The following is a 15,454-nucleotide window of genomic DNA, read 5'->3' as shown; positions in this document are numbered from 1 at the left end:
ATTTTATAGATGGAAACACTGAGGACCCCAGCCAAAATAACAGCCTGGCGTGTACACAGCTAAAAACTGGCGCTTCCAGGATACAAACCCAGGTCTCTGGAGGTGTGGACTCCATTTCCGCTTTCCCAGCAGCAGACTCGCGCTGAGCCACCAGGCCTCCCTCCCCTGACCCTGCACCGCGTTCAGCCCGGTCCCCACCGTGGCCGGTGCACGTCTGCTGGTCACACGGGCTCCTGTGGCTCTTCCTAAGGGCAGGGTGTCAGGCACTGGGAGCAGGGGCCAGGCACGGCCTAGGACCTAGGGACTAGCACTCAGCTCCACTAGGAGCCAGGCTCCGCGCTGGGTGCGTCTCACCTAGCCGTCCAGCCCTCATCCTTCACAGATGAGTAAGCAGAAGGGTCGAGAGAGGAGCTCGCTTGCCCGTGACACTCCTGTCCCCCGGAGCCGCCAGGTCACGAGGGTCCGTGTGAGCGTGGAGCTATCTGGGGGGTTCCCAGCAGAAGCTTGGGAGACCGCCAGTGGATGTTGAAGGCCTTTTGAACGAACTAGTTAAAACGCTCCCTCCGCACTGGTACACACGAACGAGATGTTCCCCTGAGGGCAGGAGCCGGGAGGCTATGCGGGGTGTCTGCCTCTGGGCGGATGGTGGGGGGAACACAGGCCAGTGGACGGTGAACGAGCTGAACCAAACACCGCAGGCGAGCGGGGCCAAAGCACCCCTCCTCTGAAAGAGGACTTTTACGACAGACATCCCTTCAGAGTGAGCCAGCCTTTCATCTTGGAACCTTCGGAGCTCGGAGAGAGGAGCTTTTTTCCCCGGGGACAGGCCAGCTGTGTCGTTTGGGACCAGTCCACAGAACAGAGAACAGCCTGAGCCTTGTCAAGCACCCTCAACGCGGCCATGCCCTGCTGTCTCGGACGTGCAAGCATCTGCACCCCGTGGGAAGAGACGGGGCTCACCCCGGTGCCCCCCACCGCCGTGCGCACGCTTGCTGGGGGGGCAGGTATTTGAGGGGGCACGTCGTCACCCTTCACTAGGGGAAAGCTCTCCAGCGAAAGACGTGCAACTGAGCTGGAGGAGGGAGCCGCTCACAGCGTCGGAGGCGGGGCGGGGTGGGGGGGCGGCACAGAACCTTATTTCAACCACTTTACAAAGCGCCCGCTTGCAACTTCTTGTCTGCCGATTTGGAGTGCTCTTTGTTTTGAAGGCCTTCCTTTTCTCTGAAACCAAGCTCTAAGCATTCTTACGGGCAGACACCCAGGCATAGGTCCTAGACTTCCCCCTGGAATACTGAAACGTTTTCTAAGCAGAACTGGGGGAAGGACAGACGGAAAGCAGCGGCCGCGCCTGCTGCGGATCTGTCCTGGAAGTCAGCGCCGACCTGCTCGCTTTTCCCGGGCACCTGACGTTCCCAACCCAGAGCCCGGGGGGAGTGTCCATCCCAGGACCCCGGAGTGAGGCGGTCACTGCTGCTGGCAGAAATCTAGCTCCAAAGCCCTGGCGGATGACGGGGGCCGTGGAGGATGAATTCGGACCGAAAGCCTCAGAGAACTAGCCCGAGCAGTGAGCTGGGAGCGGCGTGCCCGGTGATGCCTGGCTCTTGGTTCTGAGGTTAGGCATGCGGCTTTGGGTGTCGCGGTCGGACCGCGGTTACTAAGTAATTAGAAACCAAAATACCAAGTGTTCTTCATCGCTTGGTACTTGGGTAAAAAAGGAAGCCACTGACTAAAAGGAAAACTACCGGGAATTTACTTTGAATAGTAAAATGTGGAAATGCCCCCGGGTCCCACACTGCGGTTCCCCGCGCAGCTCAGCCCTGTGCTGCAAGCCGGTGCTGTTCACGAGCATTGTCTGCGAGGACGGACGTGTCCTGCGTCCGCGCTGCCCCCACACAGTGGCCGTGGGGCACCTGAAGTGTGGCCACTGCAACCAAGGAGCCAAATTGTTGGCGTCTTAAAATTTTTGATGAGTTTGAGTTCAAATGACCCCTTGAGGCTGGTGGCGGCTGAACTGGGCAGCACGTCGTAAGCAGAGAGCCGTCTCCTGACCACAGATAGAAGCTGGCCTGGGGACTGTGGACCCTGGGTAATCGGGCACAGTGAAAAGGGCTGCTTAGCGAGGCTAGGAAGGATGTCAGCAAGAGACTTAGGCCACGGGGGGCTTTTCAGGCACCCTTGCCTTCCTCAGCCAGTCCCAACAGCCAGAGGACCTGCTTCCCCAGGCAGCTTGCAGGATTCAAATTATACAGTAATTAAATGAAAAGGCAGGCATTTTGATTTGTGAGCGGAAACTATTGTAGAGAACCAAGCCGGGGGGACCTCACCTGTGACCCTTCACCCAAGCAGGCATGGACCCCTGGACTGCATTGCCAGGGATTTCCTCACCGTCCGCTGGTCCCCTTTATTCTTAACTTGGTTCTAAAGTAGAACCTTGGTCATGTCCTCTGTTGGGGACATTTGGGACAGAAACCAGCTTACCCAGGGCACGCAATCTAGACATTTATTGAGCATAGACTGGCGGGGCAGGACCCCCAAGGGACGCCAAGGTGACCAGCCCCAGAGGGTGGAGCAAGTTGACAAACAGGTGTGCGTGCCTCGAGCCAAGTTCGGCTCTCCCGACCACAGGCTCTGGATGGAAACTCAGCGGGAGAGGGTGACACGTCGTCAGCGGTCACCATAGCTAGCAGTGGGCTCCTGTGGCCAGAGCAAGGAGAGGAGGAAGGGCCTGTGGGTAGTGAACTTGTCTCCTCTGAGGAAAACACCGCAGTGGCAACAGAAGGAAATTGTTCTGGGAGGAGTTAGGGTGCCCCCTAGTGGCCTTGCTTTTGTTCCCCGGCATTCGCAAGCTTGTTTGTAATCCTCCGATTTAATTTTAAATTTTGTTTTAATCCTGATCTAGAAAAGTCGCTTTTCTACCGCATCCCACAGTAAGAGACACGTTTTACAGGACCACCCAAGGGCTTGCGTGCATGCACAGAAAGGCAAAGCAAGAGCCTCGTGAAACAGTACTAACCCTTACCACGTGCGGTATACTGTTGCATTGGTACTTTTTAAAAATTTTTTTTAATGTTTATTTTTGAGGAAGAGAGAGACAGAGAGCACGAGTGGGGGAGGGGCAGAGAGAGAGGGAGACACAGAATCCGAAGCAGGGTCCAGACTCCAAGCTGTCAGCACAGAGCCCGAGGTGGGGCTCAAACCCACGAACCGTGAGATCACGACCTGAGCTGAAGTCAGACGCTCAACCGACTGAGCCACCCAGGCGCCCCATATTGGTACTTTCCGTTCACGTTCTTCCAACGTTGGTCATAACTTACTAAATTGATTCACGACCCACTAAACGGGTCTCGAGCCACAGTTTGAAAAGCCCTTGAGAAGAAACCTCTATGCCCCTAATCGTTACCCTCGAGAGGGCATCACCCGCCCATGCCTGCCTTGCTCAGCTCCCTCACGCAGGGTCTCAGCCTGGGCCGCCAGGGGCTGGGGACCTACCCTGGGAAGCATGTACCCACGGGTCATCAGGGCTTGTCATGGTCGGAGATGGGGAGCTGGAGGAAGAGGAATGACAGGTTAGGACATCTTTTATCCTCGATGCTGGAAAACCAAGAGAACCAACTACAACGTTGGAGTTTATTCCATCCCTGCTTACTTGTTTCTCTCACACGGTGTCTGCACTTTGGACAAGGATGAAAGCAAATGGCCTGAGCGGCCTCGGGCCCTTTCTGCTCCTCAGGAGCCCCGTGTCCGTGGGCGTCAAGTGGGGGTTGTATAGTCAGTCCCTTGAACACCCTCTTGCACTGACTGACCTTCTGTGATTCTGGATCTGGAAGCCAGTGGCTGCCAGAGCAACGGAAGGAGGCGGGCAGGGAGGAGGTCAGACTGGGACAGCGAGGGACCAGGCTTGCCCTCAGTAGCAGCAGGCGTGTTCTCGCTGTGCCTTCCCTGGCAAGAGTGGAGAAGGCCAGGGAGGGTCCTTTGAAACACCTTGCCTCCTCAAGCCAGCGCCGCCTGGAGCCCATCTGGTTCCGCCCCCTTCGCCCACGTGGAGAAGGGACAACAGACCTCGGAGGAGGGAAGGGCACCAGAGTCACAGCCATAAAGCCAAGGCTGGAACCACCTCGGAGTGACGACCCCACCCGGAGCCACACGGCCTCTCCTGCCTCTCCTGCCTCTGGAGTGCCCACTTGCTCAGGGCCACGCTCCGCCCCTGCAGGGCAGGGTGTCTGAAGACGGGCTGTGCCACTTACGGCCGGCCGACGGGGACTGTGTGCGGACAGCCCCAGCCGGGCAGCTGGGTGCTAGTGGGTGCCTGGTTATCTAGGCAGCTCCCTGTGCTGGCCCCGCCACCACCCACTCGCGGCAGTGCCTGACAGCCGTCTCACCCTCCAGCAGCCGACAGAGCTAAATGCCAGAGGGGCTGCTGAGCCCGGTGGCAAGTGGGCGTGACGTCTTGAAGCTCCGTCTCGTGCCGGAGGCTTCCCAGGAGGCCAGAGGCCTCTCCCTGGGCAGCACTGGCTCTCCCCCCGGACAGAGGGGCCTTGTAAGTCAGCAGTGGGCGCCCTGCGAACCCAGCATCTGCCACACCATGCGTGACCCGGTCTCCAGCCCTCCGGGACCTGTCCTCGGTTCTTCCCTTTGTCAGCATTTCTCCGCCCTCTTCTGAACTTCCACGCGAGCAGTTTGCACCCCTACGTCTGTCGCTTAGCGGGCGGCGAGCGCACCGCGTGGTTCCCGCAGACGGCAGCGGCCGCCCCGTGTGCGCCGGGCCTACTTCCAAAGGGCCCTCAGCCCAGGGAGAGAGAGGACCCAGAGAAGAGAAGGAAGGCCTGGGGTGACCAGGGCCATGGTAGACGGGGTGCAGGGAGGAGTGGGAAGGAGGGCTCGCGGGTGGGAGCAGGCTGCACCTGCCTGTGTATCTGCCCCCGGGGAAGCTGCCTGTCGCATCCCCCACACTGTGCACACCGCGCAGTCCGTGCAGGTGCACCACCACGTGTGCCGACGCCGCGGCCCCATAGGCGAGTGACAGCCGGGACAGGCTTCGCGGAGACCTGCTGGGTGTCGTCTGCTCTAAACCACCCCTTTCTGCCCCCACACGGAGAGCCCCTGGCTGCTCAGGGGGACCTTCAGGTAGACCGTCTGCAGCCGCTCCCCACGGGCACATCTTGCATCCCGACCTGTCTGTGTCGGTGCCTCTCCCTGTGGAAGGATGAATGTCCCGCCCCCGTGGTCGTGGTCGTGGGCTTGGCCGTGGGACTCGCCTGGCAGTGAAATGTCAGCAGCGGCGGGTGGAGAATCCCCTGCAGGCAGAGGTGATGTCTGCCGCCTCCAGGCAGAAGCTCTGGGCCTCAGCCGCTATGCTCTCTTGAATTCCTGGTGTCCCAGGGACGGTATCAGGTCAGGTCCTGAGCTCAGCTGAGCACGAGGATCCCCAGGCATGGCTGAGGGCCGCCCGCCGTGCCGCCCAGACTGTGCCGTCGGCCGGGCACACCGGTTTTCCAGCACAAATCACGGCTGCGCTCCGGGTGGAGCCACGAACTTGGTGCCCAGGTGGGTGTGAAGGTGGTGGACGGAGGGCTGTCTGAGCACGTGGTCCGGATGCTTGCTGCCAGCCACTGACCTTGCACGTGCCACTGTGTATGCTGAGACCCCCCCCACTTCTTCCAGCAGGATGCTTCCAGCTGTGTGTGTGTGTGTGTGTGTGTGTGTGTGTGTGCGCGCGCGCATGAGTCTGCCTCAGACGGAGAGCGTTTGCGGGACGCGGCCCGTGCCCGAGTCAGTATCCTGTGCGGTGCCCACCCCACCACGGACCGGGGCTGACCTCTCCAGGCACTTCAGCAGTAGGCGGGGTGGGGTGGGGTGCGATGGGGCAGGACTGAGTTCACTCAAGTTCCTTCAGGGCCTCAGAGGTCGAGTGAGTGTCCCCCGGGGCCAGGCTGGTGAGAACCCAAGGGTACCTGTTGGCGGTGGGAGGGGGGCGGTTTGGGGCGCACTGACCTCACCCCAGAGACCTCTGGGGAGAGCCCTCCGGGCAGTTGAGAAGGGGGTTATTGTGACATTTGGGGAAGAAGCTGTGCCAGGTGGGAGATCTTCCTTATTGACACCTGCCCACGGGGCAAATGGCTCTTCTTTTCTGGACCTAAGTTCTCTCTAAGCAGAACCGCGCACTCAAGCTGGTTGGGTCTGACGCCCCACTCGGCCATTGGCTGAGTGGACACTGGGGCCTGGCAGGGTGAGCAGGGAGCTAGAGTCGGGGCGTGGGGCTCGGGCCCGCGTCTCGGGAGCTGCCTGTGCCTCTGTGGCCCCGTCAGTGAGGAGGAGGCCTGCAGTCTGCACTCCCAGAGCAGGGGGTTCAGGAAGGGCTTAAAATGTCCCACCATCAGGGCGCCTGGGTAGCTCAGTCGGTTAAACATCTGACTCTTGGTTTCGGCTCAGGTCATATCTCACAGTTCCTTAGTTTGAGCCCCGAGTCAGGCTCTGTGCTGGCAGGGCAGAGCCTGCATGGGTTTCTCGCTCTCTGCCCCTCCCCCGCGCTTGCTCACTCTCTCGCAAAATAAATACACATAAAAAACTTAAAAAAAAAAATCAAATGTCCCACGATCAAATAAATGCAGGAACGCTAGCTTTAAATCCAGGAGATGACTTTGCTGCAGGGTTCCTAGAACCTCGAACTTACTGTGTAAATATGCGGGGATTCTCTGCCCTCCGCCCCTGGCCCCAGCGTCCCACAGGGCACTGTGTGGAAAGCACAGTGTGTCTTCATTGGCAGCTGGCACCCACCACCCCACCGCCGGCTCTCAGTGCAGCCGATAGTGGGCTGTGAGGGAAAGAGGCGATGTGGATGTGGCTTAGGTCCACTCTCTGCCCATGGCCGTGCCCCTCGGCTCCCTCCTGGCCCGCACCGTTCCCCGGGTGTCTATCCTTGTTACCCCCGAGATGGGCCAGAGCAGGCTTGGCTGTCATGGGTCCCCAGGCGGGACCCACGGTGCTGCCCACTGCTCCGCTGGCTGGCGCGGGGTCGGACCGTGGTCCTTTGTGTTGCGGGCGGCCCCTCCCTATGCCCACCAGAACCCCAGCAGGGAAACCACTGAGGCCTCGTGGTCTTCTCCCCATCCTGCCCGCGTGGCCCCAGCCCCTCGCCCCTACCTGGAGAGCCTGCCACAGCCCCTGTCGTGGCCTCTGTGACTGAAGGATCCCAGGCATTCTGAGCTTGGCCACGTGACTCCAAGGCTGTGGGACCCCCAGGTGCCGATGGCTAAAATGGCTGTGTTCTCGTGTGTGACGTTTCAGGGACGCCGTGTCAAACTCGCTAACCCCTGAGGACACCGAAGACATGCTGTTGGGGCAGGATGCTGAGGTCTGCTTGCTGAAGTCTGGAGAATTGATGTGAGTGACTGAGCCCCGAGCAGGGGCTTCCCAGGGGGCCTGGGGGACAGGAGCACCACAGGGGGAGCCCCGGCCTCCAGTGCCAGAGCCGGGGGCACCCCACAGGCTGACTCGGCACCCATGTTGGCTTTCAGTCTGTGCTTTTATTTATTTATGTTTTTAACTTTTTGTAATGTTTGTTTCTGAGAGAGTGAGCAGGGGAGGGACAGAGGGAGAGGGAGACACAGAATCCGAAGCAGGCTCCGAGCTGTCAGCGCAGAGCCCGACGTGGGGCTTGAACTCAGGAACTGTGAGATCACGACCTGAGCCAAAGTCGGAAGCTTAACCGACTGAGCCACCCAGGTGCTCCAGTCTGTCCTTTTTTCTTAAGGGACAATTTGTGGACAGTAAACTTCCCCCTTTATGTGGACAGTGCTTGACTTTGACAAATAATACGCTGTAGTCAATCATCCCGCCAGGCTCCATGCCGGGCGCGGCCAGTGGCTTCTGTGATCTCGGGGGCCTCCGATCCCACCCGGCTCCGTGACCCGGTTCTGCCGAAGAGGGAACGTAGGTCCAGAAAGGAACAGTGATTCAGCCCCGTGTGACCACAGTGAAGACGGGGAGCGGTTCCCTCCCCGTCGGAAGTTTCCCCGTGTCCCCTTAGCGTCATCCCGTTCTCACACCCATGGCCCTGTGTTCTTCTTTTTTGAAAATAACTTTTTTGTTTTCTCACTGTAAGAGCAATACGTTTTCACTGTAGAAAAACAGGAAAATAGAGACAAGGAAACCACTTCGGGGGATAGCCTTCCAGTTTTTTTAAATACATAGGTACCTCATTTTTCAACACAAACGGATATTCTACATCTCATTTTATAGTCTTGTAAAACCCCACACTGCGTGAGTATTTTCGTGTATCCTATTCTTCTGTGTCGCGTCCAGCGGCTGCATAAGTCGCTGCATTGAGTCCCGTACTCATGGACTCACTCACACGTATTTATTCAGCACCTACTAGGTGCCGGGTATGTTCTAGGTCCTCGGAGTACATCACTGAGCAAAACAGAGCCCCCCTGTTGAGCTTATATTCCAGCAGGGGTTGACAGACATTAAACAGGAATACACAAGTAAATTACATAGTGTGTCACAGGGTGGCGCTGGCCGTGGAACAGAAACAAAGTAGGGTGTTTATTTATTTTTGAGAGAGACAGTGCAAGTGGAGGAAGGGCAGAGAGAAAGGGAGACAGGATCCCAAGCAGGCCCCACGCGGTCAGCACAGTGCCTGTCATGGGCTCGAACTCACGGAACCACGAGACCATGACCTGAGGCTCAGCCAAGAGTCAGGCGCTTAACCGACTAAGCCACCCAGGTGCCCCACATTCTGGGTTTTTTAATCCTTGATTCCTCTTCTCATTAGCATAGCTTGGGGGGGGGTGGTATTTCCATCCGTCTCCACACCTCTGAAGGCAGATAGAACTCTCAGCCCCGTGACTTACTTGCTGTGCAGTCTTGGGCGAGTTACCTAACCTCTCTGAGCTTCAGTTTCCACCGCCGCATCTCGAAGGGGACAGTAACATATTTTCGCCACGGAAGGCAGTTTGGTGGAGTGGACAGGTAATGGCTTCCTATCAGACCTGTGTGGGCCTGGACCAAGTCTCTTCATCTGTGTGATTCTTGGCTTCCTCATGTGCAAGGGGGGGCACCCTGCTTCCTCACGTGGCCGTGGTGATAGCACATGAAGCCTGGGAGCAGAGGGCCCCGCCCGTAGTGGCCGCCACCTCCTCGCTTCACAGTCGAGGGGATGCGACTCGCCCTCGAGGCCACACCGCCCCTGAGGTGGCAGCTCAGCACTGGAGGCCCTGTCCTCGCATCTCGTGCTCACATGCTGGCTCCCGACTTGCACGGCCCAGGAGGGGGCGCCACCGAGTTGGAAAACAGGCAGCCTCAGGGAGCAGTCCCCCTCCGCCAAGTTCATCCTCTGATGTATGCCTCACACCCGTCAGCGGGCAGGCCTGGTTGTCCTCGTTTGCAGATGAGGAAACTGAGGCTCAGGAGGAGGGAAGGGAAGCAAAGCAGGTACCGGAACCCGGGTCCCTCTGGCTCCACACTCTGGGCCCCGCACAGGACCCTGGGAACAGAGGAGCTCACTGTCACTAAACCCTTAAACTTACGGAAGCGGCTGTTGTCCAGCTGGCGAGCGTTAGGACCGGGGACACGGTCCCCGAGAAGCCTGCGTCCCCGAGGCCATCACCCTGCCCCACCGCCCCTGCCGTATAAAGAATCTGGGACGGCTGCGTTTAAGAAAATCAGGGTGCCCCCTTGCGGTCTTACAGCAGGCCCCAGATTTCCAGAGGGCGGGAAGTTTCTAAGGACGTGCGTGCTTCCTGCTGGTGCTAATGACATGAAGGGCGGCAGGGAGTTGGAGAGGGGACCTGTGCCGGGCAGCAGGGCCGCTCCGGGAAAGCTGCAGAAAGCCGAGGCCTCCGCACCCGCTTCCCGTTCGCGGCGCGCGGATCGCCTCAGGCCGTTCTCCTCTCCGACAGGCTCGCAGGGACTGTCACCTGCGCGCTTTACACGCGTCCCCGGTGCCTCGACGCACACTGCGCATCCAGGTTTCTCGCACAGTTAAGCGTGTTGGTCAAGGCCTTGTCCTCCCCAGAGCCTCCAGGGCTTCCGGCCACCTCTGAGCCGCAGACGAGCTGGCCAGGGGACTCGGGCACTTTGCCCGTTTGATCAGGGCCCTCCCCGCCCTTGGGTTTTAGGATAAAGTTACCGCTGACGGTGGAAGAGATCGCCAACTTCGGGGAGAGCAACAGGGAGCTGTTCGTGAGGTCCAGTACCTACAGCGTCATCCCCATCACCGTGGCTGAGGCGGGCCTCACCATCAGCTGGGTCTTCTCCTCCGACCCCAAGAGCATCTCCTTCAGCGTGGTCTTCCAGGAGGCCGAGGACACACCGCTGGACCAGTGTAAGGTAAGGCCGGCCCTCCGCCAGCAGGGTGCTTGGGCAGACCTTCCCCGGTGCGGGGCCGTGGCCGTCCAGCCTTCTGCTGGGCAGGCCTCCCCTGGAGTGTTTGGGCCTCGGCCGTGAGAGGGACGTGGAGAGAAAGCAGGTGGGCGGGCCCTCCGGGCTGCGTCCCACGGGGCAGGCAACGCTCCTGTCCTTGGCCGGCTTGGGAAAGAAAAGACCTTGGAGGCTCCAGAGCACTGTCCTCAGGCGTCTGAAGGCTGCTCCTGTGTCAGACATCTCCGGTCTGACCTTGGGACAGGTCAGTGGGTGAAATTGCGAAGAATACAGACACGTGACCGGTTTAAGGATCCTTTTTTAGCCCGGCTGTGCAGAGCAAGAGGAGGGCACCGTGGAGGAGGTTAGGGGGCATTGGGCCCCAGAGACCTTGCCAGAGACACCTGGCCATTGTGTCCCTTGGGTGGTGGGTGGGGCTTGAAATCTCAGTGGCAGATGCAAGCTCATAAAGTCCTAAGACATTCTCAGCGTGGCATGCTGATGATGGCCTGGGCCACGGGTCTCAGTGTTGTCTGCACGTTAGAAACACCCACGCCTGAGGCCACCGCCACATCACTCGGTCAGAATCCAGGCAGCGGGTAGCAGAGTGTGGACACACGGGCATCCCCAGGTGCGTCCGGTGAGCCTGGCTCCAGGGGCTTGGGAGCCAGAATAGAAAGGATGGGTGGGATCCAGAGCCCGGGACAGGAGGTTGAACAGGACTCCGTGGGTGGCTGACTGACTCGGCAGAGGGGAGAGGAGCTGGTTTGGGCGGAAATTCCTGTCCCGTTTGACACACTGTGGGTGGGAGGACCGGTGAGGACGGCCAGGCTGGCCTAGAGCTCAGAGCGGCCCTTAGCGGCTATACCGTGCGGAAACTTCCAGGTGCCAGCCATGGCGAGAAGAAGGGTGGGGGAGAGCAGTTCGAAATCGCCTGAAAGGAGCCTCCTGTGACGTCTGTGTGACAAAATCCCTGAGTCCCCCCCACCCTCCGCCTGTGGGGCGCTGGCTGTGGGGGACCCTCGGCGAGAGGCGGGGTGCGGGCCCGAGCTGAAGGAGAGCAGGCTCGCCCGTGCGCCCCGTGCCTGTCTGGCTCGCTGTCGTGTCCCCTGCCCTGTTGGTACCGGCTCGTGGCAGAGACGACTCTGTCATTCCCGCCCTCTCCAAATTCACTCCTACGACTTAATTCCAGCCTCCTTGAGTTGGCCTCGTTCTGTGGAGCCTCTCATTCACGCTCTGCACCCCCTTTCCCTTCGGGGGGCCCCTGGCCGTGCCTCGTTCCGAGCTCGAGCTCGGAGCCCTTACTCCCTGGGGTTCCGAGGCTGCCCCCAGGCGGTCCTGGGGCTTGCAGTTCGGGAGCGGGCACGGACTCCGCCCTGCAGCTGGCGTGCAGGGCTCACGTTGGCAGATGAGGTCACTAAGAGGCAGAGTGGCTTGCCGGGGCCAGCGCCACGCTCAGCAGGAACTTGCCTCCGGTAGCCGGGCCGTTCGCCCCCACAGCCCCAAGACCTACCAGGGACCAGCAGCACGTCGTCCCGCATCAGACACCGGTGGCTGTTTGTGGCAGGGACAGAGGAAGGGACTCAATCGGGTGTCCAGGCCTTTGCTGTTCCACCTGTCCACGCATGGCCGAGCTGTGGGCCTCTCCCCTTGTTCAGTCGCTCACCCGCCAAACCCTCACGGCCCTGGGAGATCTGTGTGGTTCTTGCGGGCTTGGGGACCCGGAGGAAGCTTCCTCATCTCTGGCGTCCAGGTGACCTCCAGGGGTCAGGACTACCCGTGTGTTTCTCAGAGTGGACGCCAGGGGGCAGAAGGAGCCCGTACACGGGGCAAGCCAGAAGGGCTTTCGGGCGCTGTCTGCCTTCAGGAGCCCAGCATCCCCAGCCTGCCGTGGGGCTGCTGTTATTTCTCCCCGAGGTCCCCTGAACAGACATCAGCCTGGGAACCTGTTTCCAGGTGCATGTCCTCAGCGGCCGTCTAAGGGACTCCCCCTAGGATCCCCTGACCAACCTGGGCCTTACAGGAAACCCCGGGGTCCAGAGCAAATTGCAGCACCCAGAAGTGTGATTATGGAGGTGCAGACATGAGGGACTCGGGGTCTGCTCACAGCCACTTCCTGAGTTTCTGCTGAACCCCGGGCTCTGTCACGCCTATCAGAGCTAGAGAGAGAGAAGGGACAACGTGAGATCTGCCCTTCAGGAGAGAGACCCTAGTGAACAGACAACCGTGACTCCAGGTAGAGTGTCATGGTGGGGACGGGCGGGCACCTGGGGCGCAGCGATCAGGGGAGGAGGCCTTGGGCCACACCAGGAGACGTGCCCTGGTGGAGGGAGCCACACAGCACAAGGCCAGGCCCATCTCTGACAGCCCGCAGCAGACACTGCCCCCTCCCCGGGCCCCCTCCTCTCCAGAGTGTTTCCACGGGGACAAGGTCGTTCCTCAGCACTGAGATCAAAGGCTGTGAATTTGGGAAGACGCTTGACCAGAGAAACAGTAAATCAAGGACTTGAGGCTGCCTGTGTGCCGACCGCTGTCTTAAAGCCTGGGGACAGAACAGGAAACGGGACCCAGGCCCTGCCCTCTCTCTGGGTGGGGACCCATGTTTGGCCAGAGAAACTCAACAGCCTGTCTGGGGTCACAGAGACTCAGGGGAGGGACCAGCACCGGCAGCAAGGATGCTTGACATTGTATTTTTTAGACAGCTTTACTGAGATACAGTTCATATACCAAATAATCGACCCATTAAAATACAGCGTATTACAGCTTATGTAACCATTGCCACTCTAATCATCCCCAAAAGAAACATCATGGCCAGTCACTCCCAAACCTCCGCCCCCCAGCAACCACCACCGTGGCCTCTTGTGGCCTCTTGTGACTCACTTCTTCCATGTAGCATAGAACCCTCACTTTGCACGGGAGCCCCAGGCCACAGGAACCCGTCCAAATATAAATGAAACCAACTCGTGCTGTCTCGCAGACACGTGGTGTAAATCAGGGCACAGCCACCCAGGCACTGGCGCTGGTGGGAGGCACCCCCAGAGCTTGCACAGCGGAGACCTGCCTCGGGTTTATTCCAGAGACCACTCCCCGCCCCCCCCCCATCATCTTCCTATCACTACAGCTGCATGATGCTTGGCCAGAGAAAATCTCATAGATTTTGCCCCCGGTGGGAAAACAGGAATCAAGACGCGTGAAAAGTCTACAGAACAGAAACTTCTAATGCCCAACGAGCTCTCGGTGGTTGCTTTGCAATCAAGGCCGTAAATGCTGAGGTTGAGGTGTGGGGCGCCCAGTGGCCCCTGTGTCAACAGCAAGCCTTCCTGTCCAGCGGCTCCTTCCTGCCTGTGCTTGCTGGAATGTCCAGGCTCAGAATTGGTAGGTTACCGGCCACAGAAGCAGACCCAACCTCTCAACCTCTCAGAATTCTCAGTGCCCGATGGAAATAAGAATGTGAGAGACCGTTAATGGAACCTGAGGAGACCATGTGCAGGAGTGGCTGCCCCAGAGCCTACACACAGTAGGTCCTCGTTCATCTTGATCCCACCCAGGCCTGTCTTGGGCTCTACCTACTGCCTCTCCACCAGCAGCTCCCAGCCAGAGCAAAGGTACTGTGGCATCTGGAACGTGCCGTGCACAATTCTCTCCCATGCTTTTGGGATCTCCCACTTGATTTTTTTATTTCTCTTCGGCCCACAGGTTATTTAAAAGTGTGATAATTAGTTTATAAATATTTTGGTATTTTCTTTTTTTTTTTTTAATTGTTTAATGTTTATTTCTGAGAGAAAGAGAGACAGAGAGAGAGCATGAGCAGGGAAGGGGCAGAGACAGGTGGAGACACAGAATCTGAAACAGGCTCCAGGCTCCGAGCTGTCAGCACAAAGCCCGATGCGGGGCTTGAACGCACGAGCCGTGAGATCATGACCTGAGCTGAAGTCGGGGGTTTAACCGACTGAGCCACCCAGGCGCCCCAACATTTTGGTATTTTCTAGAGATCTATTCACTTTTTTTTTTTAATTTCTTTTTTAACATTTAGTTTTGGGAGACAGAGAGATAGAGCATGAGCAGGGGAGGGGCAGAGAGAGGGAGACACAGAATCCGAAGCAGGGTCCAGACTCCGAGCTGTCAGCACGGAGCCCGACGCGGGGCTTGAACTCATGAACTGCGAAATCATGACCTGAGCTGAAGTCGGCCGCTTAACCGACGGAGCCACACAGGTGCCCCGGAGATCTATTCACTTCTAATTTAAGTCCATTGCAGGCAGAAAACCAACTTTGTATAACTTGAATCCTTTTAAATATGAGTGTTGCTTTTTTTTTTTTTTAATGGCCTAGAAGATGGCCTACTGTGTATTATCCCAAGCGCACTTGAAAAAGATGGTTTGTTCTGCCATGGTCAGGTGGAGTGCCCCATAAGCGGCGGTTGGATTGAGTTAGTTGATGCTGTTCTTTGAGTCTTCATTTCCCTACTGAGCTCCTGTCTTTTATTCCATCCATGATTGAAATATACAACCATAACTGTGAATTCACCTATTTCGCCTTGCAATTCTACCACTTTTTGCTTCGTGGGTTTGTTTTTTTAATTTTTTTTAACATTTATTTATTTTTGAGACAGAGAGAGACAGAGCATGAACAGGGGAGGGGCAGAGAGAGAGAGGGAGACACAGAACTGGAAGCAGGCTCCAGGCTCTGAGCCATCAGCCCAGAGCCCAACGCAGGGCTCGAACTCACGGACCGTGAGATCGTGACCTGAGCTGAAGTCGGACGCTTAACCGACTAAGCCACCCAGGCGCCCCTGCTTCGTGGGTTTTGAAGCTCAGTCATTAGGGGCATCGGTGTCAGGACTGGCCCGTCCTCTTGATGCACTAACATCTTTATCATTAGGAAATTATCCCTGGCCACATCCCTTGATATAAAATGTGTTTCGTCTGATGTTAAGGCAGTCAATTCACCCTTCTTTTGACTCATGCTACCACAATACATCTTTTTACAGCCCTTGATTTTCAACCTATTTGTATCTTTACCTTTAAATCGTCTTTTCTTATAGGCATGATGGGGTTGGGTCAACCTGCTAATCTTTGCCTTTTAATTGGGATGTT

General features: G+C 58.1%; 1 protein-coding gene across 3 annotated transcripts in view; it reads left to right on the top strand.

Annotated features, from left to right (window-relative positions):
- The window catches only part of FYCO1 (FYVE and coiled-coil domain autophagy adaptor 1), a 73,116-nt gene that overhangs the window by 51,768 nt on the left and 5,894 nt on the right, over positions 1–15,454 (top strand). For all 3 annotated transcript variants that reach the window (XM_043587224.1, XM_043587222.1, XM_043587223.1), the window contains 2 exons: positions 7,285–7,380; positions 10,119–10,329. In XM_043587224.1, coding sequence (XP_043443159.1) covers positions 7,285–7,380; positions 10,119–10,329 — 307 coding nt within the window. The remainder of the gene's footprint in view (positions 1–7,284; positions 7,381–10,118; positions 10,330–15,454) is intronic.

Source organism: Prionailurus bengalensis, chromosome A2, assembly GCF_016509475.1.
Source record: "Prionailurus bengalensis isolate Pbe53 chromosome A2, Fcat_Pben_1.1_paternal_pri, whole genome shotgun sequence".
NCBI classification, from domain to species: domain Eukaryota; kingdom Metazoa; phylum Chordata; class Mammalia; order Carnivora; family Felidae; genus Prionailurus; species Prionailurus bengalensis.
This window is presented reverse-complemented; position numbering and strand designations above follow the sequence as displayed.